Source organism: Cryptomeria japonica, chromosome 5 (assembly GCF_030272615.1).
Source record: "Cryptomeria japonica chromosome 5, Sugi_1.0, whole genome shotgun sequence".
NCBI classification, from domain to species: Eukaryota; Viridiplantae; Streptophyta; class Pinopsida; order Cupressales; family Cupressaceae; genus Cryptomeria; species Cryptomeria japonica.
The window spans coordinates 172,711,212-172,735,837 of NC_081409.1; the positions used below are offsets into that span (position 1 = coordinate 172,711,212).

At 34.1% G+C, this 24,626-nt stretch overlaps 1 protein-coding gene and 1 long non-coding RNA gene across 2 annotated transcripts; both read right to left on the reverse strand.

Moving 5' to 3' along the window:
- Positions 1-17,156: 17,156 nt before the first annotated feature.
- Positions 17,157-17,693, reverse strand: LOC131037873 (RING-H2 finger protein ATL39-like). The gene has a single exon (XM_057970106.2). It carries the CDS (start codon positions 17,691-17,693, stop codon positions 17,157-17,159), a length of 537 nt encoding a protein of 178 aa, XP_057826089.2.
- Positions 17,694-20,694: 3,001 nt separating this feature from the next.
- On the reverse strand, positions 20,695-21,919 carry LOC131037871 (uncharacterized). The gene is made up of 2 exons (XR_009104317.2): positions 21,075-21,919; positions 20,695-20,990 (listed from the first exon to the last, which is right to left on the reverse strand). It is a non-coding gene; the product is annotated as an uncharacterized LOC131037871 (long non-coding RNA).
- Between the last annotated feature and the right edge of the window lie 2,707 nt (positions 21,920-24,626).

Below are 24,626 nucleotides of genomic sequence, written 5' to 3' on the forward strand. Positions count from 1 at the left end.
ATAATATTTTATGATTCAATGATTTTTGAAATTTATTTGTTACACAATTGGATTGGTTAATTAATCAAAACATTGTAAAAATTAGAACTATTTCATATTTTTTAATTATATAATTGTTGTCCCATATCATTTGATTGGTTAATTAATTGCATATGTTTTTGATTAAGATAAAACGGGTTCTACAGTGACCCAAAACCCAAATTCAGATTAATTGCATATGTTATAGTTTAGAAAGAAATTTATTTCTTTAAATAACTCACTATATACTTAGTTAGTTGGTTAAATAATTTTAAAAAGGAGTACATTGCATGGATGTGATATTTTCTTAGCTATCATTATGGCACTACATCCCTCGCCTAGAATTTCTCTTACCTATAAGGAACTTTTGGGGAAAGAAGATAATACTAGCACCTTTGTCAATGCTCTCTCTTCTAGAGATGAAGCATTAATGGATCATGCTTGTTCCTTTGTCAAAATTGGTCTTATGCACGAGGTTATTTTAGTGGAGAGGATGATATCATTAAGACTTCCCTTAATAACACTTGAGCTCCTATTCACTTAAATGTAATATCTTATATAGATGAAGCATTGAAGAATCATGCTTGTCCCTATTCCAAATTTGGTTCTACTCATGTGGATATTTTCGTGCTAGAGGATGATATTACTACCACTATTTAAAATTCTCTATCATCTAAAGATGAAGATTTAGTAAACAAAGATCCAAATTGAAGTTTAGTACACAATTAATTTTTTTGGTAATACACACATAAAACTTCTAACTATTGTTTATTTTCATCTTGATCTTCCTCAACCTCAAAATAAAATAGCTAGTACTATTAGAGGAATCCCAAACCCCAACCTAATCTAGTGAGTGTTGTCCAAGGTGTTAAGAACCCCTAAACCTCTCAATTACTACTTAAACTATGCAAAACAACTCACTCAAATTAGTAGGCTTATTCAACAAGTATCACAACAACCCCATTATCATATTCTTGGTCACACATGTGAAACTCAAAATAATATACACGATACAAATGTTCTTCCTCAACTTTTTCTTCCTCCAACCCCATTGTTTTTACAACATGTTGGTAAGGAGTATGATCTTTTTGAGTAGATTTTTGTTACCCTAACTAAGATCATCTCCATTTGGGAATTGATTTGAACATCACCTACATGTCTGATGATGCTCGAAATAGTTGATCCACTTAAGACCAAATTATATAATAATTGTATTTGATTGTATGTTGGAACAAAGGGTATTGTAGTTATACAACTTGAGTGATCTGCTATTTAAAGAATGATTGTTAATCTTGATGAAATTTTTATTTTGCTTTCTAGAGACTTTGTAAGTTTTATGAGAATCCTCGAACTTATCCAACACAAATTCCCCTATAGTGTGGGATGATTTGGACCCACCCACTATATTATAAATCAATGGACTATATTATAAATAATCTGCCATTGGCTTATGTTTTTTGGGTTTAAGAATTGCCCTACACATCTTTCACTTTTGATTAAGATCAGATGCTATCACTCAGTCGATTGGTCAATAATTAATAATGACAAGAATTGGCCCCCCAACCATTGGAATGATCATAAAACTATTATCCAAGTTTCAAATTTAGTTGTCTATTTTTTTGCAGACTAGAGGAAGTTCTCTAATTTTTGTGACTTCTCATTTATCTTGGGTCTCTATAACTCAAGACGATGGACAATTAGATAGAGAGAGAAAGAAAAAAAAAATTTAGGTGGAATTTTATTGTGTGCTTCCCTCCATCTTTACAACAAAGTATAATTTGTATAGATGGAAATAAATTATTATAGCAATAGGATAGGGATGCTTAAAACTATGTAAGCATTGTTATCATGTATTTATTCATATTTTTTATAATTGATTAAAAAAGATAAAATGTTTGATGTTTAAATAAATATTGATCATTATAGTTAAAATCATGAACAAAATTGATGTGAAAGACGTTTTATTTTCATCATCATATTTTTTAATATGTTCAAATTGCATTTGAAATAACCAAATGACTATGGAGTCTCTAAGATGCACCAATGCTTAAGATATAGTGTATGAGCATAAGTTATAAGATAGACATAGATACATGGAAAATAATCTATATCTAAATAAATTCTATAATTGATAATAAAAATCTTAGATAAATATATCTAAAAAAAAATTTAGAACTATTATTTTAAAATTATTTTATTAAATTAAAGAGTTTTAATTTTTTAAATAGTTATTTTGTTTTGTTTTACAATTATATAATAGATTTACTTAAGAATATGTTTATAGTTTTTAAACTTATTTTAGATTTATTTAAGAATTATATTATAATAACAATTTAAAAAAACATATATGTCAATTGTGTTTTAATAGTTTAAATTTTATGTAGTAGTCAAACACAAAGTTATTTTACTTTATTTAAGAACTATTTTTGTTAATTTGAAAACTATTTTATACTTTTAGTTAAGAAAAAAAATGCTTTTTTTTTCATATGATCATGGTTTATCAATTTTTCTTTTTGAAAGAATTTGGTGGTTGGCCTGTTCAAGTCTCCCATCATGCTTCCATTTTTTCATTAATTAAAAAAACAACAAAAAACTTAATAAATTTATGAAAAAATAATCTATTTGAAAATTACAGTTAGATAATTAGAAAGTTATAAATAATGTGCTGAGCATAATTGATACTATTTATAATATTGTAATCAGCTAAATAAGAACATACTAATATCTATATGATTCCATTATGTCTATTTAAAAAAACAAAAACTTTTCAGTCATTTGAATTATTTCTCCATGTTAGAGTCACTTTTTCATGTTCTAACAATAATCATTTCTAGTTTGTTGGTTTCACTCATCCTATCCAAAATGTAAATTTAATAATTCATATTATTTATTAAATATTTTTTATTATAATTATCATATGAATTACTCTTCAAACATTAAAACACGTCTTATTATAAATAAAATCAAATATAAACATTTATTAAATACTTCTTATAGAAATTTTTGATAGTTATTCAAAATCTCTACAATTTTAAAATTGTTAGATATAACCATTGCCATCAAATTTAGACCTTGACTTCATTTCAATTTCCCATACATCATGTTTGTTCCACTACAAGGCAAAATCGTTATCGATTATCATCTAGTGTACTTCACACTAGACGACAATGATTTTCCCCTTGCATTAACATAAACATAGCTGACACAAAATCGATCTGATTTAATGACCTGCAATAGTTTTTATCTATTTTATATCAAGGGGAGAGAACCCAATAGTTGAGCACATTGTAATTGTTGTGATAGTAGTTGTTCATTTAATACCCATACTTTTGATTTAATGTCCATTTTTTTCACAACATTGCACCAATAGTTGTGACTTTATTACCTATAATTGAATAAAATGTACCCTTAGTTGTAAAAAGCAACCAATCATATGATGCCACATCAGTTGCACAAGTATGGGGGGGCCTTATGCAAGACAATTGGTCTCACCATTTATTGGGCTGTTTCGGACACCTTCACAAAAACACATGCTGATGTGGCATCATATTTGACGATGTGGTGCTGAAACCTTAGTTATAAGAAGGGGACTTGCCAAGTAAGTTGTAAAAAATTGAGAGTGATTTGAAATTTTCACATTAGATTTTGAGAAGTGAATCCTCAACTACTGAATCATCTCCCCTACTTTTTTTAATTAGACAAATTACCCTTCTAATTTATTGCTTATATTTGCTCCATGACAACTCCCCAATTCCTATGTACATATGTATACATTGCATTGTAGTCAAGGCAAAACGTGTACTTCGGGATTACTTCACACTAGATGATAATGACCGATTCATGGGAATTATGAGAATACATCTGGCATGTATCTCGCATAGACCAACAAATGTCAAGAGAAAGAGAGTAGCAAATTGTAAGGTGGCTCTGAAATTGACTTCCAAATTTGTAAGAATCCAATTCATTCACATCATCCCACCACCTGTAAGTCAGGGATTTGAGGCTTTCTACTTGCAGTTCCACATCAGAAAGGTCATCAGTTCTTTTTGAATGTAGTCCTTTGGAAAGTTGTACGATTCCATAAAATTTATTATATGCCCTGCAATTCTAAGGTGCTAATATTTTACGATGTTCTTACAGTCCATTTCAATGGAACACATAGCATTAGAAAAATAAATTAAAAAAATGTGTGTTCTGTTTGCATCATCCTTTTGATCAGAACTCCAATGGATCATAATGTAAAACACTGATATAAACAAAATACCGACTTTAAATTTCAATCTATTGTTAGCTTTTTATGCCTTCATAACAATTTTCTTAGGATAAATTGTGTGTGTATAATGCAGTAAGGAGCAAATTACTAGACTGGCTGAGAAATATACTTAATCAAAGTTCAGTGGCCAATTACCAGGATGAAGTCGGATTCCATAAACCCTAAACCTCCAAAAGTCTATACTAAAAGGCTTATCAGTTACAACAACAATCCAATGCTCCGTATGGAACTTCTAATTTTGAACCAGATGCCATTAGACCATTCATTCATAGACCTCAATATCATACTCCCTTCTTCAATAGCATTGAGCTTCTACATTCCATAATACATTCTTCTGCCATACCAGACTCCATTTCTAGCAGCCTAGAACCAATAAACAGACATATCTGCCTAAAACCCATAAAATTAGAGAGTTAACAGAAAAATTGATTGAGTTAATAAAGATTATGTATGTGTTTTAATTATGTTATCTAAGAAGAATCAAATCCTTCTGAATCGAATTTGACCCTTCAATTATTTTCATGGACTAAATGTCCTCCCCAGAGACCCACTTATAAATGAGAAAAATACACCATTCAATTGATTTCATCTATGAGAAAAATACATTAATCCATTCAATTGATTTCATCTAAAAAATTCTACTTAACCATCATTATATGTTCTAAATCACATCCCTTTGGACCTAAGAACCATTCAGTCACCCATATAAGACTAAGAAATCATACTAACATCCATGGAACGAGACCAAATCAGATATCTAAAATCAGTATCAAGACTGAAATTTTCAGCTAAACCTCCATAAGAGATTATGGATCTAGCTAGAAATAAAGGAGAAACTTCTAGAATGAAAACAGAACAAACGCTGAGCATAAAGAAATCTGAATCAAATGAAATTCTTATATTAATTCATTGTTCTTTACAATAGCTGAAAGTATGATTTATACAAAACTTGAACCACCCCATGATCTAACATTACAGTGAAGGCAAGAGAAGACTGAAATTAACAACCTTAATTCAGGCAGAAAGAATGAATCTAAACGTAACAGAGATCGGTGAGTGATCCACAATCTGTGGTAGTGAACTAATAGTTATTTGAAGTTGGAATTAACCACCAACACCCCCCCTTAATTCTAACCAAGGAAAGAGGAAAGAAGAAAGAATTGAGGAAAGAGGAAAGAGGGAAAACCCAGTGGGAATAAAACCCCTTAATGCTACAATGTCTTGCAACCAAATATCTTGCAGAAAATGGCTATTTGTGCCTTCACAAAGAAGAGAAAGAATGTCAATACAAAATGTAGCAAAACGAATGTTGTAGTAGGTTCCCCTGCAACAAATGATGCCTCTTCCTTTTGGAAGATAGAAACCTTGAGTTGTCAAATTGTTGAATTCCCACTCAAGTGAAATGTATGAAGGAATAAAGATGAATGGTTCTGGAAAATACTTATGTTTCTCCAATCCGATGCTGAACTGTGACTTTTCGATACAAGATTCAGGAACACTGACAACTGAAGTGAGAGATTTGTTCGGATGTGAATCGAGATGTGTCAAGATAGTAGCATGGAGTGGCTGAGAGGGAACAAGAGAATCCAAACCAAAAGAAGATGCAACTTGATGTGATCCGACATCAGAGAGAATACATGTGTGCTCAAATTTGTCATCATGATCAAGCAGAGATTCAATAAACAAATGATAAATCTTTGATAGGATGATATCTCTCTCATCAAGTGGACAAGAATGAACCTGTTGAAGAGAATCTGAAGTAGCATTCGGAGAAGCCAAGATCTCTATCAAGCTGGTCGTTGGAGGTGAGTGCACAACTACCAATACTAGAGGTGTGGAAAGAGGAGAAGCAGGAGAAGACGTCTTTGTGTAATCAAGACATTCAAGTCTCTTCAAATAAACAATTTCCTCTTCAGTGCTATTGTCATACATAGGATCATCATCATTATCAAGGAAGAGAAGCATGTCTTCATCTGGAAATGGAGGTTCATTGGGATCTCCATACATTTCCCATAAAGTGGCCCAAAGAGTGTGAGGGCACTCAATGTTTGAGAGAGCCCATGATGTATAGCCCCCAACAGTTAAACCAATTAATCCTAAGACATGGTCATTTCTACTTTCCCATGCAGATTTCAGCCAACAAGTACTTGGTTTGGGAATAAGTCCATATAAATGAGGCAAAAGATGAATCCAGTGACAATGCTTTAGGATTCCATTATGCCCTAACTTGTAATTTCCTTCTTCCAAAGAGATGATATATGGATGATATCTAATTCCAATTTTAGACTAGACTACCCCTTTTGGAACTTTATTTCAGTTCATTTTTAATACAAAAATACAAATAGATTCCCCCAAAGCAATGCGAATTCCATTCTAAAACAACTCAGAATTTCAATACCTGTAGAAAATAAATGTTCTTCTCCTTTCTTCTAGCTCCTAGGCTCTGATACCATGTGAAATTTTGCAGCTATAGCTACATAGCACAAGATAGATCTAGATAAGAAAAAAAAAGACAAACTTGCAGATCCAATGCACAAAAGATAAAATAGAGCAACTAAGAAAGGAATTGTATTAACCATCTCATGATTTACAATATGCAAATACAAATTTATACAATAGTAATCGTAGAAATGGCGGTGAAGTTTTCAGAGATTGTGAAGACTAACTTGTTGTTCACATTAGTTAGCTTATTACAAAGAGTGCATATAAATCATGCAAATAGCATGTAATCATAAGTTTTTCATAAGTCACGGCTTATTGTAAGGAACATGCATCAACAGTTATCCATAAATCACAGAGAGTCGATACCATGTAAAATTTTCTAACCTGCATTGTATGGATCTGTTGAACACAAAATACCACTGAGAGGGGGGTGAATCAGTGGTTCCTAAATCTTTCCTCTTACTGATATAACTTCAGACAATCAACTATTTACTTAACCACTAAATAGTCATACCGGTAATGCAAGAGAGAAAACCAAAGAGATCATTCACACACAAGATATTCACAACACCAGATTTACGAGGAAAACACAATATGGAAAAAACCTCGGTGAGAAGAGCTACTGGAGACTACTGCTCCAATCCAGCCTCCTAGGTAAAACATAGACTTACAAATATTTTGGGCACCAACCCAAGAAGCACAAACCCCTGCACTTTCAGGGCACCAACCCAAGGAGCACCAAGCCTTGCACCAAGCTTCAACTCGGCGATGTATATTGAAATACTATTTGAATACAATTGAGGCTTCTTGTTGCAAAATAATTCTGCAACTCTAGAATCAAATAGCTCTCTGTTATCTTTCTCTCCCTTTCACACAAAGTCTCTCAACATACTGTGTCGCACTAGGATGATGCCTGCTCCGCCACACCTTACCGGTTAGGTTAAACTGCCAGACTATGATACTGCCGGTAGAATCCTCTCACCAGTTTGCTTGCTCACTCACACTGCAACTTGCTCAAAACACCTTCTCCTTGCTCGTTCTCCCTTCTCTTCTCTGCTCGATCTTCATAGCATCAACCCCCACATCTATCCAGAGCTCTCATTTCTTATACTTTGTTTTCCCGCCAAAATGCAATTCAAAAACCTGGGCGGTTAGGGTTTTCTCTTTCCAACACAATCTTCATGAGATCCAATCCCACCTATCTTGGATCAATCATTTGTCCTTGAAGACTACACCTATACACAGTTTCCATTATCCAATACATGTTTTTCTTGGAGTGGCAATCACGAATCGAATTTTCTATCATGAAGTTAGATGACACACAAAGTGTTCTAGAAGTTTCCTTTATGAGAACGTCAAATCGGATTTACTTTACCTTGATTCAGGCGCCAACTACACCCTGATCTTCCTTTGTCATTCCTTCTTCCTCGAGCCACAATCAGTCAGGTGCAATCCCGTGATTTGTGGCTCCTTCATTAATGGTGATTATCTATTTCATCAACCCTGTCGACGAGGCTTCACCAACCACAACACACTTGCCACCTCTGCTCCACATGGCCCACCAACTCATAGTCGGTCTGGCAAACACATATTAGTATATCTCTTTGTCAGTAGAGTGTTCTTCTTCTGTTACTTGGTAGCCTATACCGGTTACACATCTTCACCTCTGGTAGTGTGAGACAACTTTTGACATTCTGCCTCTTCATCATAAACAAGCAACCATCCTTTAGATCGGTTGACCTTCATTCTTTATGCTCACCCTTATGTGGATCACCATCATGCCGGTTGACATCAATGACAACATAGTGCCGAAATTTCAACAATCTCCCCCTTTGGCATTGATGTCAACTTCTCACGATTCACTTCATACTGGTACATTTCTCACCCTTTGACATAATGACAAAGGGTACTTGTGCACTCCCCCTTTGATCCATACTAGGCTCCCCCTTTTACCACCATCAGCTCCCTCTGTGCCACATAAAGATTTCCTAGGAAGATGACACAACTCCCAACTTGTGGTGGAGGTACTCAAAAGTATTGACCGATAATGGTTTGGTGAAAATGTCTGCTACTTGTTCACTAGTGGAGACATAATCCATCATTACCTCCTTTCCTTCAACATTCTCTCAAAGAAAGTGATATTTGATAGCAATGTGTTTTCTTCTGGAATGCATGACCAGATTCTTTTCTATGTTGATTGCACTCGAATTGTCACACCGGATGAGAATAGGTTCAGTGATGTCCACCTGTATATCTTTGAGAGTCTGCTTCATCCAAAGCACCTGAGAGCAACATGTAGCAACAACAATGTACTCAGCTTCAGCAGTAGATAAGGAGACTGAGTCTTGCTTCTTGCTATGCCAAGAGACCAATCGTTCACCTAAAAAGAATGCACCACCACTTGTGCTCTTTCTATCATAAATACATCCTGCCCAATGGGTATTAGTGCATGCTTCCAAGAGAAAATCTCCCTGTTTAGGATACCACAAACCATAGCTGAGAGTTCCTTGTAGGTACCTAAACATTTTGCTAACAACATTCATGTGTGATTGCTTTGGTGTAGCTTGGAATCTGGCTACCATGCATACTGCCTAAACTATATCCAGTCTTGAAGCAGTTAGATACAATAGACTTCCTTTCATGGATATGTACAGAGTCTGATCCACTACCGGTGATTCATCATTCTTACTCAATTTGTTGTCGGTCACCATGGGAGTACTTACTGGTTTGCAATCTACCAGTTGAAATTTCTTCAGCATCTCCTTTGCATACTTGACCTGTGAGATAAAGATTCCTTTATCTTTCTGTAATATATGCAAGCCAAGGAAGTAAGTCAATTCACCAAGCATTGACATCTCAAATTGTGACTGCATCTGATCAGCAAACTCTTTGTAGAGAGTATCCTTGTCGCCTCCAAAGATGATGTCATCTACATACACAACCACAATAATCATGTGATTCCCATATTTTCTTATGTACAAATTATTGTCAGCACTTCCCTTTTTGAATCCTTGCTCCTTTAGATACTGATCTAATCTTGAGTACCATTCTCTAGGAGCTTGGTTCAAACCATACAGAGCCTTCTTTAACTGACACACAAATGTCTCATCATCATGCAACAAAAATCCTTTCGGTTGCTCCATGTATACTTATTCTAAATTTCCATTTAGAAAAACAGATTTTACATCCATTTGGTATACTTTATAGCCCTTGTAGGTAGAGTAAGCTAAAAACATCCTAATTGCTTCTAATCTAGCCACTGGTGCAAATGTTTCTTCAAAGTCAATCCCCTCTACTTGAGAGTGTCCTTTGCACACTAGTCTAGCTTCATGCATTACAATCTTACCTTCTTCATTCATTTTGTTCCAGTAGACCCAATTTGTGCCAATGATATTCTTGTCTTTTGGTCTAGGGACTAATTCCCAAGTCTTGTTCTTCTCAATCTAGTGTAGTTCTTCTTCCATGGCATCCATCCATTCTTGTCTACTTGTTCATCATTTCGGGCAAGTCTTCTTCTAGTCTGCACACCATCACTCTTATTTCCCAAAATTTGTTCTTCTGGGTGATTCAACTATACATACCGGTTGGGAACCTTCTGGGATGCTACCTCTGGTTTAGTTTCTATCTGAGCTTCATAATATTCATCACCGAAGTCATCATACCAGTTAACCAGTGGTTGAGATCCTCTATGCATATCTTCATCAACTTTTACATGCACACTCTCAATGACCCTTCTTAGCCTTTTATTGTAGCATTTGTAAGATTTGTTGTTAGATTAGCAGGCAACAAAGATTCCTTCATCACTCCCAGAGTCAAAACATTCTAAACCATCCATATCTTTCTTGATGAAGCACTTGCTTCCAAATACTTTGAAATATTTGACTGATGGCTTCCGGTCATACCATAACTCATAAGGCATCATCTTGTTGTTTGTTCTTAATTGAACCCGGTTCAAAGTGTATGTAGCAGTATGAACAACTTGTTTCTAATAAGTATCCAACAGACTGGCCTCATTCAATATGGTTCTGGCCATCTCCTTGGCTGTCATGTTCTTCCTTTCTACCACACCATTTTGCCATGATGTTCTAGGAGTAGAGTATTGCCTTCTAATTCCATGTTTTTCACAATAATATTCAAATTCATTTGATGTGAACTCCCCACCCCTGTCTGATCTTAGGCATTTTAATTTGTACCCACTTTCCTTTTCCACCATATTCTGAAAGATCTTCAATCTTTCAAATGCTTGTGATTTATCTTGCAGAAAGGTGACCCATGTCATCCTTGAGTAGTCATCAATGAAGAGCATAAAATATCTTTCACCAACAAGTGCTCTTGTTCTAGTTGGACCACACAGATCTGTATGCACAGTTTCAAGTGGCTTTGAGATGTTGTGCTCCTTTGTCCTAAAACTCACTTTTGTTTGCTTACCTTTTACACATTAATCACAAAATATGTTTACCGGTTTGATGATGAGTGGAATATTCCTCACACACCCCTTTTTGCTTACTGCAACTAAGTTATCAAAATTTATGTGGCCTAATCTTCTGTTCCATAACTAACTTTCATCTACTTGTCCTAACATACATTGGGACTCATAGCATTCCTTCAGATTATAAACATTTCCATCAGTTCTCTTTCCTTCTGCCACAACTTTACCAGTATTATCTTTCTTTATCTGGCAACCGGTTGAGTCAAAGGTGAATTTGTAACCTTTGTCACACATCTGACTCACACTCAGCAGATTATATTTGAGGCCTTCCACATAATAAACATTACGTGCCTTAAATTTTCCATCAATGCTTACTGTTCCTTTTCCCTTTATTTTCATGGAGGAATTGTCTCCAAACCTTACCGATCCACCATTCCAATCTTCAAGTTTAATGAATTTTCTTTTGTCACTAGTCATATGGTTTGAGAAACCACTATCTACCACCCATAGATTTTTCCTTTCAACATGCAAGGCAGTCTACACTATGAGACTTGATTCTTCCTTTTCCTTTTCTTTCTCAACCCAAACTGGTTTGATTTCCTTCTTCTTGTCAGCTACTATATTCAGCTCAGGTTTAGTTACCGGTTCTTGATCCGGATTTTTCTTCATTTGCTTGATCTTCTTGTTTTTGCATAACTTTGCTATGTGTCCAAATTTTTGACAGTTATAGCATTTTATAATTTTCATTAAAGGGAACGTCCTTAAAATTATTGTAGGATACCAATTTGTTCTTCCTACAATCAAAACTCTTATGTCCATATCCATTGCACTGATAGCAGACAACATTCATATCCCAGAGTGCATTAAATAAATTTATACTTTCATAATTCATAGAAGGCTTATTGTTTGACCTACAGTCAACTATTGTGTGCCCAAATTTATTACACCGGTAACAATAACCATGAAAGTCTGATACATACCGGTTTGGTTGTCTTGGTTCTAAATGGAATTGCCTTATTAGGGGTCTTCCCTTCATGTTGTTGAATCTAGTGAATCCTTCTCGGTGAATTCCGGTATTCCTCCTTGGGTCTACAAATTTATGCATGAAATGTGGCCTCCGGTACATTTCTGCATACCGGTTTGGATGTTTATTTCCAACAACATCTACATATGTCTTTTTGTCGGTATCCTTGCCTGCAGTGAATGTCTTCTTTTCTTTACCTTCAATTGAAGAAGTGAAGATTATCTCTTTGTCAAATTTACCTTTGTGGGTTGAACATTGACCAAATTCAAAGCCTAAGCCACCGGTGTCTTTGTATTGCTTTTGTTTGCTCAACATCTTGTCCAAAGCCTCAATGTTGCCTTCATACTTACTTCTTATTCTTATTTCTTCCTTTCTTTCTTCAAGCTCCTTTCTGAGCTTTATTATTTCTACTTCCAGCTCTTGATCTCCTTTTCTTTCTTTATCAGATCAATGGTTGTACCTTCACTGATCCTCTTAGTTTCTTCTAGCTGTAGCTTCAAGTCAGATATGATTTGACCGGACTCTTCCAAAGACTGCTTCAAGAGATCTTGTTCATCTACTGCAACAAATTTAACCCTCTTGAGTTCTCTTGTTGTTTTACTCAATTCTTCAAGTGTATTGATAAGTTCACTCTCTAAATCCACTTCAGCCTCAATATCCTCTTCTTCCTCATCTTCATCACCAAGTCTGTCAAGTGCCATAAAAATATTTACTTTTATGTCATTCTCATGGTCATCATCTTCAGATGGATCTTCATCATCTGTTGTGTCATCCTCAATGGTATATAGGTTGTATTGGTTCCGGTAGCCTCTTCTTCCCTGCCGGTAGTCATTCCTTTCTCTGTCTTTGCCAATAGATCTTCTGAACTCTCTTGACTCATCTCCACTGACTTCTTTGTGAGGACAACTTGCAGAAAAGTGTCCTACCTTCCCGCAGTTGAAGAATTTAAGTGGTAGCTTTCCTTTGCACCGGTCGGATCCTCTTTTGATCTTCCTGACAAAGTTTGCTACTTCAACATCAAAGTCTGCACTGGATTATTTATGTGTAATAACCTCTTTTCCCTTTTTGGTGGTGTTGAATGGTGCTTCTTTCCTTGAGGAAGTCTCACCGATTGTTCTCATCTCATAGGCTGTTAGGGAGCCAAATAGTTCATCCATTGTAAAAGTCTTCAGATCCTTGGCTTCTTCTATGGCTGACACCTTAGTATCATATTTGGGAGTGAGAGATCTAAGTCTCTTTTTGACAAGAATCTCATCTACGATCTCTTCTCCAAGTCCTCTAATAGTATTCACAGTTTCATCAAATCTGTGAAGATAGTCTGCAATCTTTTCATCATCTTTCATTTTGATGCTTTCAAGATGGCTCCTTAGTGGTTGCAGCTTGTCTTCCTTGACCTTTGCATCTCCCTCAAACAACCTCTGCAATTTGTCCCATGTCTCCTTTGCTGAAACACAATGCATGACTTTGACAAATTCATTATCGGATAGTTCACTCAAGATGGCATGTTTTGCATTTGCATTATTCTCATACTCCCTTTTTGCATCCAGATCAATGGGAGGAGTATTAGCAATGACATACCCATTCTTGACCGACATCCACACATCAAAACCAAGAGATGAAATATAGGTCTCCATTCTTCTCCTCCAGAAGGAATAGTTGGATCCATCAAACACGTGGGCTTTTGAGGAAGTAGAATCACTTCTTGCCATTGTTCTCAAAGTCAAGAATATACCCAAGGTTTAAAGATAACTGGGAACCAGGATCTGATACCAATTGTTGAACACAAAATACCACTAAGAGGGGGGTGAATCAATGGTTCCTAAATCTTTCATCTTACTGATCTAACTTTAGACAATCAACTATTTACTTAACCACTAAACAGTCATACCGGTAATGCAAGAGAGAAAACCAAAGAGATCATTCACACACAAAAAATTCACAACACCAGATTTACGAGGAAAACCCAGTATGGGAAAAACCTCGATGAGAAGAGCTGCTAGAGACTACTGCTCCAATCCAGCCTCACAGGTAAAACATAGACTTACAAAGATTTTGGGCACCAACCCAAGGAGAACCAACCCCTGCACCAAGTTTCAACTTGGCAATGCATATTGAAATACTATTTGAATAGAATTGAGGCTTCTTGTTGCAAAAGAATTCTGCAACTCTAGAATCAAATAACTCTCTTATATCTTTCTCTCCCTTTCACGCACAGTCTCTCAACACATTGTGTCACACTAGGATGTTGCCTACTCTACCACACCTTACCGGTTAAGTTAAACTACTAGACTATGATGTTGCTGGTAGAATCCTCTCATTGGTTTGTTTGCTCACTCACACTGCAACTTGCTCATAACACCTTCTAAAGTTTTCTCCTTGCTCGCTCTCCCTTCTCTTCTCTACTCAATCTTCACAGCATCAACCCCCACATCTGTCCAGAGCTCTCATTTATTATATTCTATTTTCCTGCCAGAATGCAATTCAAAAACCTGGGCAGTTAAGTTTTTCTCTTTCTGACACAATCTTCAGGAGATCCAATCCCACCTATCTTAGATCAATCACCTTTCCTTGAAGACTGCACCTGTACATAGTTTTCATTATCCAATACATTTTTTTCTCGGAGTGGAAATCATGAATTGGATTTTTTTCCATGAAGTCAGAGGACACACAAAGTGTTCCAAAAGTTTCCTTTATGAGAACGTCCTGAATTAGATTTTCTTTACCTTGATTCAGGCACCAACTGCACCCTGATCTTCCACTGTAATTCCTTCTTCCTCGAGCTGCAATCAGTTAGGTGCAATCCCATGATTTGTGGCTCCTTCATTAATGGTAATTATCTGTTTCATCAACCATGTCGATGGGGCTTCACCAACCACAACACACTTGCCACCTCTGCTCCACGTACCACCAAATCATAGTTGGTTCGACAAACACATACTAGTATATCTCTTTGCTAGTAGAGTGTTCTTCTTCCTTTACCTGGTAGAGCATCCTGTACCGGTTACACATCTTCACCTTCAGTAGTGTGAGACAACTTTTGACATTCTACCTCTTCATCATAAACAAGCAACCATCCTTCAGACCGGTTGAACTTCTTTCTTTATGCTCACCCTTATGTGGATCGCCATCATACCGGTTGACAACAATGACAACATAGTGCCAAAATTCCAACAGGATCTAGCAAGAAGAGAAGAACAAATGAAAGCAATTGAACCAATTTCATTATCACAAATTTGTATGATTAAAAATGATATATAGATCACAGGAGAAAAAATTATGCATGAGATGCATGAAATTTCTGAATATGTAGATCAGTTAAACTGAAATAATGAGGTAGATTGAGTTTAAAACTCTTTAGTTAGTTTTAACTGATCTCATACACAATTTTTGCTCTTGTGCATGCATCTCACACACAATTTTTGCTCTTGTGCTCTATATATCATTTGTAATCATACAGATTTGTGATAATGAAAATGGTTCAATTGCTTTCATTTGTTCTTCTGATTTTTCTTCTTCAAGTTTTGCTCTTCTCTTCCTTCAATTGACAGTCAAAAATGTTCTTTTGTTCTAAATTCCTATCTACATGAGATTCCAATGTTGTAACTTTGTTTGCTCCTAGAGTTTCTTTCTAGGAGGGTTTCTTACTACATGAGATTCCAGAGTCGCATCCCCGAGTGCTTCCAGAGTTTCTTTCTAGTGAGATATTATTGAGCAATGGATATGCAATGGCATCATCTCAGAGGTCATCTTTGCATTTCTTCAGCTTGGAACATATTTTTGCAGATTCATATCTTCTTTAGATGATCAGTTTTTGTATTCAGAGACCTTGTACCTGTCTGCTCATCCATTTGAGCAATGTAGAATATGTACAACTTCATTTTGAAAGTATCCCAAAGGTACTCATGCAATGGTTTCTATGATTCTGTACAATCCTGTTGCAGTGTGGATGTTAACTTTTAGTTTGCATCTTTCTTCTATAGGTTGAATAATGGTTAGGAGTTTTTCTCAATTGGGTTTTCTTCTTTCTTCTTTGTAATTGGGTTTCATATCAGGCTTTGTTTCCTGGACAAATATCTCTACTTAGTTAGACTTAAAGGGGAGTGTTAGCGGACAGTAAACTCTTTGTCCTGCCTATGATTTATGGAGAACACGCGTTGGATATGCATTGTGAATGTAAGCTAACTAAAGAGTTTTAAACTTAATCTACCTCATTATTTCAGTTTAACTGATCTACATCTTCAAAAATTTCATGCATCTCATGCACAATTTCTGCTCCTATGATCTATATATCATTTGTAATCATACAGATTTATGATAATGAAAATGGTTCAATTACTTTCATTTGCTCTTCTGATTTTTCTTCTGCAAGTTTTGCTCTTTTTCAACATGTGCTTTGAACCTCTTGAATGTAACAAGGGCTTGATCTTTGCCCTTCATAAAATATACCCAACATTTTTCGTTAGTAATCATCAATAAAATGAGAAGGGTGGAGAATCAAATGTTTAAGGACTGGTCCTGCAGGATCTAGCTAGAAATAAAGGAGAAACTTGCATAATGAAAACATAACAAAAACAGAGCATACAAAAATCTGAATCAAATGAAATTCTTATATTAATTCATTTTTATTTACAGTAGCTGAAAGCATGATTTATAAAAAACTTGAACCACCCCATTATCTAACATTACGGTGAAGGCAAGACAAGACTGAAATTAACAACCTTAATTCAGGCAGAAAGAATGAATCTAAACCTAAATAGATCGGTGAGTGATCCACAATCTGTGGTAGTGAGCTAACAATTATTTGAAGTATAAATTAACTACTAATAAAGACCACCGCTCAGAAAAATAATGTAGAAGAAAGAATAGCTAACAGTACAAATAGCTAGAATTACATGGCAAAAGAGTAGAATATAAAGAAATTGCTTCCAACTTGTTGTCTAATAGAAGGCTACCCATTTAACAACTCAAATCTAAGAAGGCATATCAATGGCTATGCTCTCAGGAATATGATCAGAGTTATTGGGTTCTTGTTCTTGATGTTCCTCATGTTTGGGAAGAGCGTTGCACCTACAAACAGGACAGATAGCGTTCTTGGATATCCATGCATCTGTACACTCAAGATGGAAGCAGTGCCTGCATGAGGGCATCAACAAATATTTGTCTCCATCCTTAAACTGCTCCAAACACACAGTACACTCTAAATCCCCACTGCTACATAGTTCATCACAATCCTTCTTCTCATCATCCCCATCGCCATTCTTGTGGGTATTGTTGCAGACTACTGTGGGGATCTTCTGAATATCAGATTTAGATAGCCCATGCCCACCCTTACTGCTACTTGTGTTCCCATCATTTGTATCCCCATGACTGTTTTTGTGGAGAGAGGCATAACAGGCCAACAACATATAAATGAGAACCGGCAGAGCCATTCCTCCACAGAGCATCATTATTTCCAGAAACACATTCAAGATGCTTCTCTTAGCCCGGTTGTGTATGGTAAACGTCATGCTAATTCAAGAGGATATAGGGGAAGAATTGGGGTAAACCTAAATGGCCCTTTTTATTTTTTCTTTTGAGGATTTGCAATAGAAATTATTACTCCTATATAAATATCCCTAGGAATGGAGGGTTAAAAGAGTTGTTCGATTCAGGAGGCGAGGAAACCCAGGATGCGAGTTATGGAATTTGATCTGGGTGATAATTGGGAATGGCAATTAAGGTGTCACAATTTGACCAATCTCGTCGGTGAGTTAATGTCTTGCAATTATTCTGGTTTCAAAATGGTACTGTTGTACCACAAAATGTTAGTAACACGAGCATTACACACAATTGGTCATGCAAACAACCGCTGTGATTCTTTTATAACTCCATTTTGAAGTCAAAAAAGCTACATCTAAATTAATGTGGGTGAAAGGTTGTTGCATGTTATATACTGCCTTGCATTGGATGTGGTGCGTGTTTGGGATTTTTTATATTTTTTTCCCCATCTTTTTCCATTTTCTTGGGGAATGGTTGCTATCACAAAAATGGTTTGGAGGGAAGCTATTAAAAGGTGTTAGCTATTGAGTTGGGTCAAGTTATGAAAATCTTGTGTTTTTCAAGGGAGGTCACAAGTTTATTAGTGCACTATTTCTCACATTTGACTCTTTCAAGTGACGATTGGGAGAAGCAAATATCTAAGAAAGTTTGAGTTGGAAAGATTGGTTTGATAGCATCGTCACTTTAGCTTGTGGAGGGTTTGAAATTTGGGAAGTCAGATGCGAGGAAATGGCATGGATTCTTGGAGAAATAAACACACTTGTTAATCAATGGTAGGACAAGTTGCATAATACGAGGGGATCATTTAAATTTGGAAGAAACAAAGTAATGACCCTTGAATTTAGAAAGTAAACATCATTGATAAAATCCTATTGAGAGACTTGTAAACATGATCAATTTTCAAGAGGGCAAGTTGATGGAGAAGTAACCATAAAGTAAAATCTAGAAGTGGACCTAGATTTATATGAGGGTGAAGGAGTTTTCATAGGGTTCTGGTTATGTGTGTTCGTTGTTTGTCAAATTTCATTGGTTGTTTTCTTGAGTTTTTGGGTTTTTTTGTAAGTGTAGTTTTTAATTTTTTTCAAATTTTACTATTGTAATAATTGTTATTGTTTTGGAAATGTAAGATAACGGCTTCTCAAAGTATATTCAGAATATTGTTTTGAAAGTCTCATGAGATATCTTGTTTAAAATCTTAGTTGATATGATTTTGTCTATTATAGAATTTGATAATGTTTTTAAGGTTCCTTCTTAAAACATGCTCAAAGAAAAGGTCAATAGCATCTATATTTCTAATGGAGTCTACTTGGTTGTACTTCAAAATCTCACTAGGAGTTTTTTCCTTTTCAGATTTGCAAAACCTAGTCAAATAGAAGGCATCCTCAAGTATGGTCCATGGTACACATATAATTATTTGTTAGTATTCATACCCTAAACTCAAGATTTTGTTGTCTTCAAAGGAAGATCCCTAAAAGTCTTTGTTTGGGTTGGTTTTCTTGGACTTCCATTGCCTCATTGGCCTATTGTGACCTCTTTAGACCATGTCATTTGAATTGAGACTAATATATTTTTCCGTACCCACCCATTAAAATATGTCTTTTTTGAGGTTGGTCTCTCTAAAGATTTAAAGGATACCATGGGTGTTTGAATTGGATAAACATGCCATACCCAAAGGGTGACTTTCTTTGACTTGTTGAACAATTGTATAGATGTCAATCCCAAGGAAAAGTTTAATGATGTCCCTTTATTACTTCCAAAATTAAATTTGGGCTTAAGCCTTCAATGGTGCTCCTCCTCCCAAAAAAGATGAGGAATGGTTACCAATAAGAAGATCCAAGGAAAATAACAAAAAATAGGCAACAATCTTATCCCAGTTATCTAGTCATTATATCTTCAAAACCCTTGGTCAAAGGGAAGGAGATTAGCATGGCTTCTCAAGGAAAGTCTTTTAGAAAGGCTAGTAGTCCTAAAATCATTCAAAACCCGTCTATGTACAAAGTATCTTTCATTTTCATTTTAAATAGGTACATAAGAGACTTGATAGGGTTATGATGTCAATGTAAAGCTTTTCTCCTTTTCTAGTTAATTTTCCTTGCAAATGTGTTTTGTCAAATGTTGTCCTTTTAGATCAATTTCGCATAAAATTTTGGATTGAATGGTGATTTGTTGTAGCCAAAATAAAAAAATTATAATTTTTCAGAAAACCTCTTTCCTAAGTCATCAACCTACCCTAGCACATGTTTGATGCACATCTAGAATCTTGACCAATGTCTACATCTTCAAACTAGTAGGATTTATTGGTAGAATGATGCAATTAAACACACCTCTAGATTTTACACCTATATGGGAACCAAATACTTGGGTTTCATCATTGTGATTATAAATTACATCATTTTGTTAATAAAAATAGATTAAATATAACTACTTTGGTAGAGAAGCTCAAATTGAGACTCATACATATTTGCTAAAAATTGGTGATAAGTTTCCAAGGATTTTTTTTTCTTTAAGATCTCACTATTCTTTAAGGTAATCAAATGAATCAAAGAAGGATCTTAATTTGTGAAGAAATTTATTTCCATTACTTAGGAATTTTTAGCATTATTTTTTAAGCCTCAAGATCCATCGTTGGAGTGTTAGATAGCTCAGATAGCCGATGGACAACTGAGAAATGCGCGGGGGGGGGGGGGGGGGGGGGTGAATCGGTTTTTAAATTTATTAATCTAAGATTCATAGAGAAAACAATGCTTAACATGTTGATTTTGTTTTGAAATAGGAATTATAAATGAGAGTATGATTTTTTATTTTAAAAATTAATTTTAAATTTCTAATTTAGAAATAATTGAAATAAGATATCACTATTATATATAAAAACTACAATAAATGAATGAATAGACTAAAAGTCTATAATTCACATAGTAAGATAAATGACAATATTCTAACAAGATGTAATAAATTTAACAATTTTAAAAAGAACGATAAATATTTTTCACACATTCATTAATAACCAAAAAATCTCTCAAAGCATCAAGATATGTTCCTTTGAGCTCCAACAAAATATGAAGTTTCTATAGAGCCACTTCAAGCTAAAAAGTATTGATGTAATGCCATGTTTTCATAGAGGCACTTCAAACTAAGGGTTAAACATCTCCTTTAAGATCATACAAATAATAATTTTATTTTTTTAGCTTTAACATAAAGCATCAACATCATTCCAATCTTCCATAAAGGTCATTGAAGCAAAAGGATAAACTTTTTTGTAGTAAGTCCTGTAGGATAATCCAATAATGATTACTTACAAATGTATAAAATTATAATAAAAAAACATTGTATGGTGTAGAGGAAACATATACCTGATCTACAATAATATGCTCTTTTGAGATTCAAAATGAAGAACCAACATAATTCCAAACTTCCATAGAGACAATCCAAGCTAAACAAGGATAAACGTTTTCTATAATAACTCCTGTAATTTCATCAAAATAATGACTACTTAGAAATGCATAATCTTATAATAAATAATAACTATGTTGTGTAGAAATAATATATACTTGATCTAAAATTATATGCCTTTTTGAGCTTCAACATGAAGGACCAAAGGGCATTTAATTTATTGTGTAGAAGAAACATATACCTGATCTACAATAACATGCTCTTTTGAGATTCAAAATGAAGCACCAACATAATTCCAAACTTCCATAGAGACAATCCAAGATAAATGATAAAAATTTTCTACAATAACTCTTGTAATTTCATCAAAATAATGACTACTTAGAAATGCATAATCTTATAATAAATAATAACTATGCTGTGTAGAAAAAATATTTACCTAATCTAAAATTATATGCTTTTTTGAGCTTCAACATGAAGCACCAACATAATACAAACTTTCCATAAAGGCACTTCAAGCTAAAGGATAATATTTTCATGTACAAATATATAATGTTTTAAAAAAATAATTATAGTGTAGAAAAAATACATACTTATCTTTAATTATATGCTTTTTTAAACTCCAACATGATATGAATTTTCTATGATGCCAATTCAAACTAAGAAGCACCAACATAATACCAAGTTTACATAAAGATACTTCAAACTAAAAAAAATAAAAATTTAATAAATATATTTATAAATTATTATATTAATACAATAATTCTAACACATTTTGTAGTATTTCATTTATATTGTATATTTTTTTATCATGATAGCTAATTAAAATAATGTTAATATCAAATGTAATTTATCAACTATAAAATATAGTATTTTCAGCTAGTTTAGCATATAATTTACTATGAAAAAAATAATGAAAATATTGATCATAATTTATCAATTTAAAAATCAAATACATAAAAAAACTATTAGTAACAAAAAATATTAAATTTTTGTTACATAACCATAATGCATACAAAATCAATATAATCAAAATATTACATAATATAAAGACATTATGAAAGAAATTAAAGAAAATGTTTATAAAAGATTTAAAAATTCTGGTATTCTCCAATTGTCTTTGCTTCCATTATTTTGGAATCTTTCAATATCTTGCTTCCATCTCTTCATTTTTTTGCCTCAAATAATCTCATATCTCCATTTTCTTTATATTTCTTTATAATGTCTTTATATCATATAACATTATCTCAAAACTTGATTTATATTAAGTTTGTATACATATAGCCATCTAACTAAAATTAAAATTTATTATTACTAAATAAAAACTAAAACATAAATTTTAAATTATCTTTTGTTTTCATAAATAAAACTAATAATTAAATATCACTAGTAATAGTGAAATATAAATTTATTAAATATTTGAAAATTAAAATACTAAATTTAATCAAATCAATTTCTCCTATTCCACCCTTAAAACAACTTTCAAATATAATATTCTATAATAAGACAACAAACTATAAAAAATAATTTATAATATAAAATCATAAATTGTTAGAAGTATCTGGTTCTCCAATCCATCTGCAGTGCACCCTGCAATAAAAAAAACAAAAGTACGTTTAACCATAATTGGCCAAACCCTAGAAAACAAACATACGGCATCCATCTACATCAAAACCGATCGAGCTGTTAGAGCAGAGGTAAACAACATAACAAAAAACAGCAAGGGTAAACTCCATAACCAGCTCAATCGCCATTTCCTGCTTCACAAGAAAAAATCAACAGAAAACGCAGACAACACACATTATAAATAATCTTATCACAAACAGTAATGTAATGCTTTGAACAAAAATGATGCCTCCCTCACCTACATCAAAAACGGCTGTGAGAGGTAAATTCTATAACATGGAAAATCAACACAATACTCAAACAATATAAACTCCCTGAAAGTGCAGACTGCAACACAAAACTCAGACAATATAAACTCAACAAGACAAGCCCAAAACTAAAAGACTCGAACCAAAAGACTCATAGTAGCATTCATGGAAAATAAAAATGAAGGAAGAAAATTAAAATCCTAACAAGACAAGCCCAAAACCAAAAGACTCGCAACAAACATTGTTGTTTGTTATGAGTTTAGTAGAGCGGTGGGAGAGGGTTTATATATGAAGGAACGCAGTGTTTAACCTCCCGAGTGTAACCTTCAATGTCAACTCTATCCAACACTAAAACTGCACGACGCCTGCAAAGCATTGCACTGACCGTCTCACAGCTGTCCAAGTTACACGTGTTTGAAGTTGTACACAGGACTAGATTCTTTGACACATCGAAATCTTTTGGTGGGGACACAAGAGGGTGACTAATCTGACAATCAAATTGAAATGCGCGACAGAAATCTGCATTCAGATCTCATCTATCCATATAGCCTATTATTCAAATCACAGTAGATATCTACTAGCAATTGCATCTTGGTAAGTAAAAAAATTGTTCACTATTTTTTTAATGCATGAGATTATTTGGTATGTCCAAGAGATTTAATAAGTAAAAAAATTGTTCACTATTTTTTTAATGCATGAGATTATTTGGTAGATCATTTAACAAATGATGTAGATAGGTGACGGAGGGAAAGAGAAAGGGCTAGATGGAGGCAGGAAAATAGATAGAAAGAGATAGAGCAATAGAGAGGGAGATAAATATATAAATAGTTAAAGAGGGAAAGAAGGGGAGAAAGAGAAATAAAGAGGGGAGAGAGGAGATGTAGAGAGATATGGTAAGAGGGAGTGATAGGGAGAGAGGGGGATATAGAGAAAATGAAATATAGAGAGGGAGGGAGAGATGAGAAGATAGTGATAGAGGGGGCAAGAGCAAGAGATAAAGGAGACACTATAGTTTATGGATAGGGTGTAATATGGTTTAGGTTTAATTTTTGCCTATGATTTAGAAGTGTCTATTTTCTCATCTTGTTTGCTTAATTAAGTTATATTAAGGTTAGAGTTCTTTTATTTTAGTCATAGGATTAATTTTTAATTTTGTTTAATGTTCAATTAAATAAAATTTTAAGTTTCAATTTGGCTTAGTTTTAGGGTTAAGGCTTGGTTTGGTTTAGTTTTAGGGTTAAAGTTCATTTTGGTGAAAGTTTTGGGTTGAATTTAGTATAGGGTTAGTGTTAATGTTAGGGCTATGGTTAAGGTTAGGGTTTGGGTTAAATATGGTATAGGGTTAGAGTTCAATTTGGTTTATGATTTAATTAGGATTATAGTTGGCATTTAATTTGGTTTAGTGTTAGGGTTCAATACGATTTAAAGATAAGATTTATTTTTGTTTAGTATTATGTTTATAGTTCAATTTGGTTAGGGTTAAATTTGGTTCATGATTTGGGTTTAATTTAATTTAGGATTAGGGTTGTGTTTGGTATAGGGTTAAGGTTCAAATTGTCTTAGTGTTAGGGTTAAATTTGATATATCTTTAGGGTTCAATTAGGTTTATAGTTATCATGTAATTTGGTTTACTATTAGGAT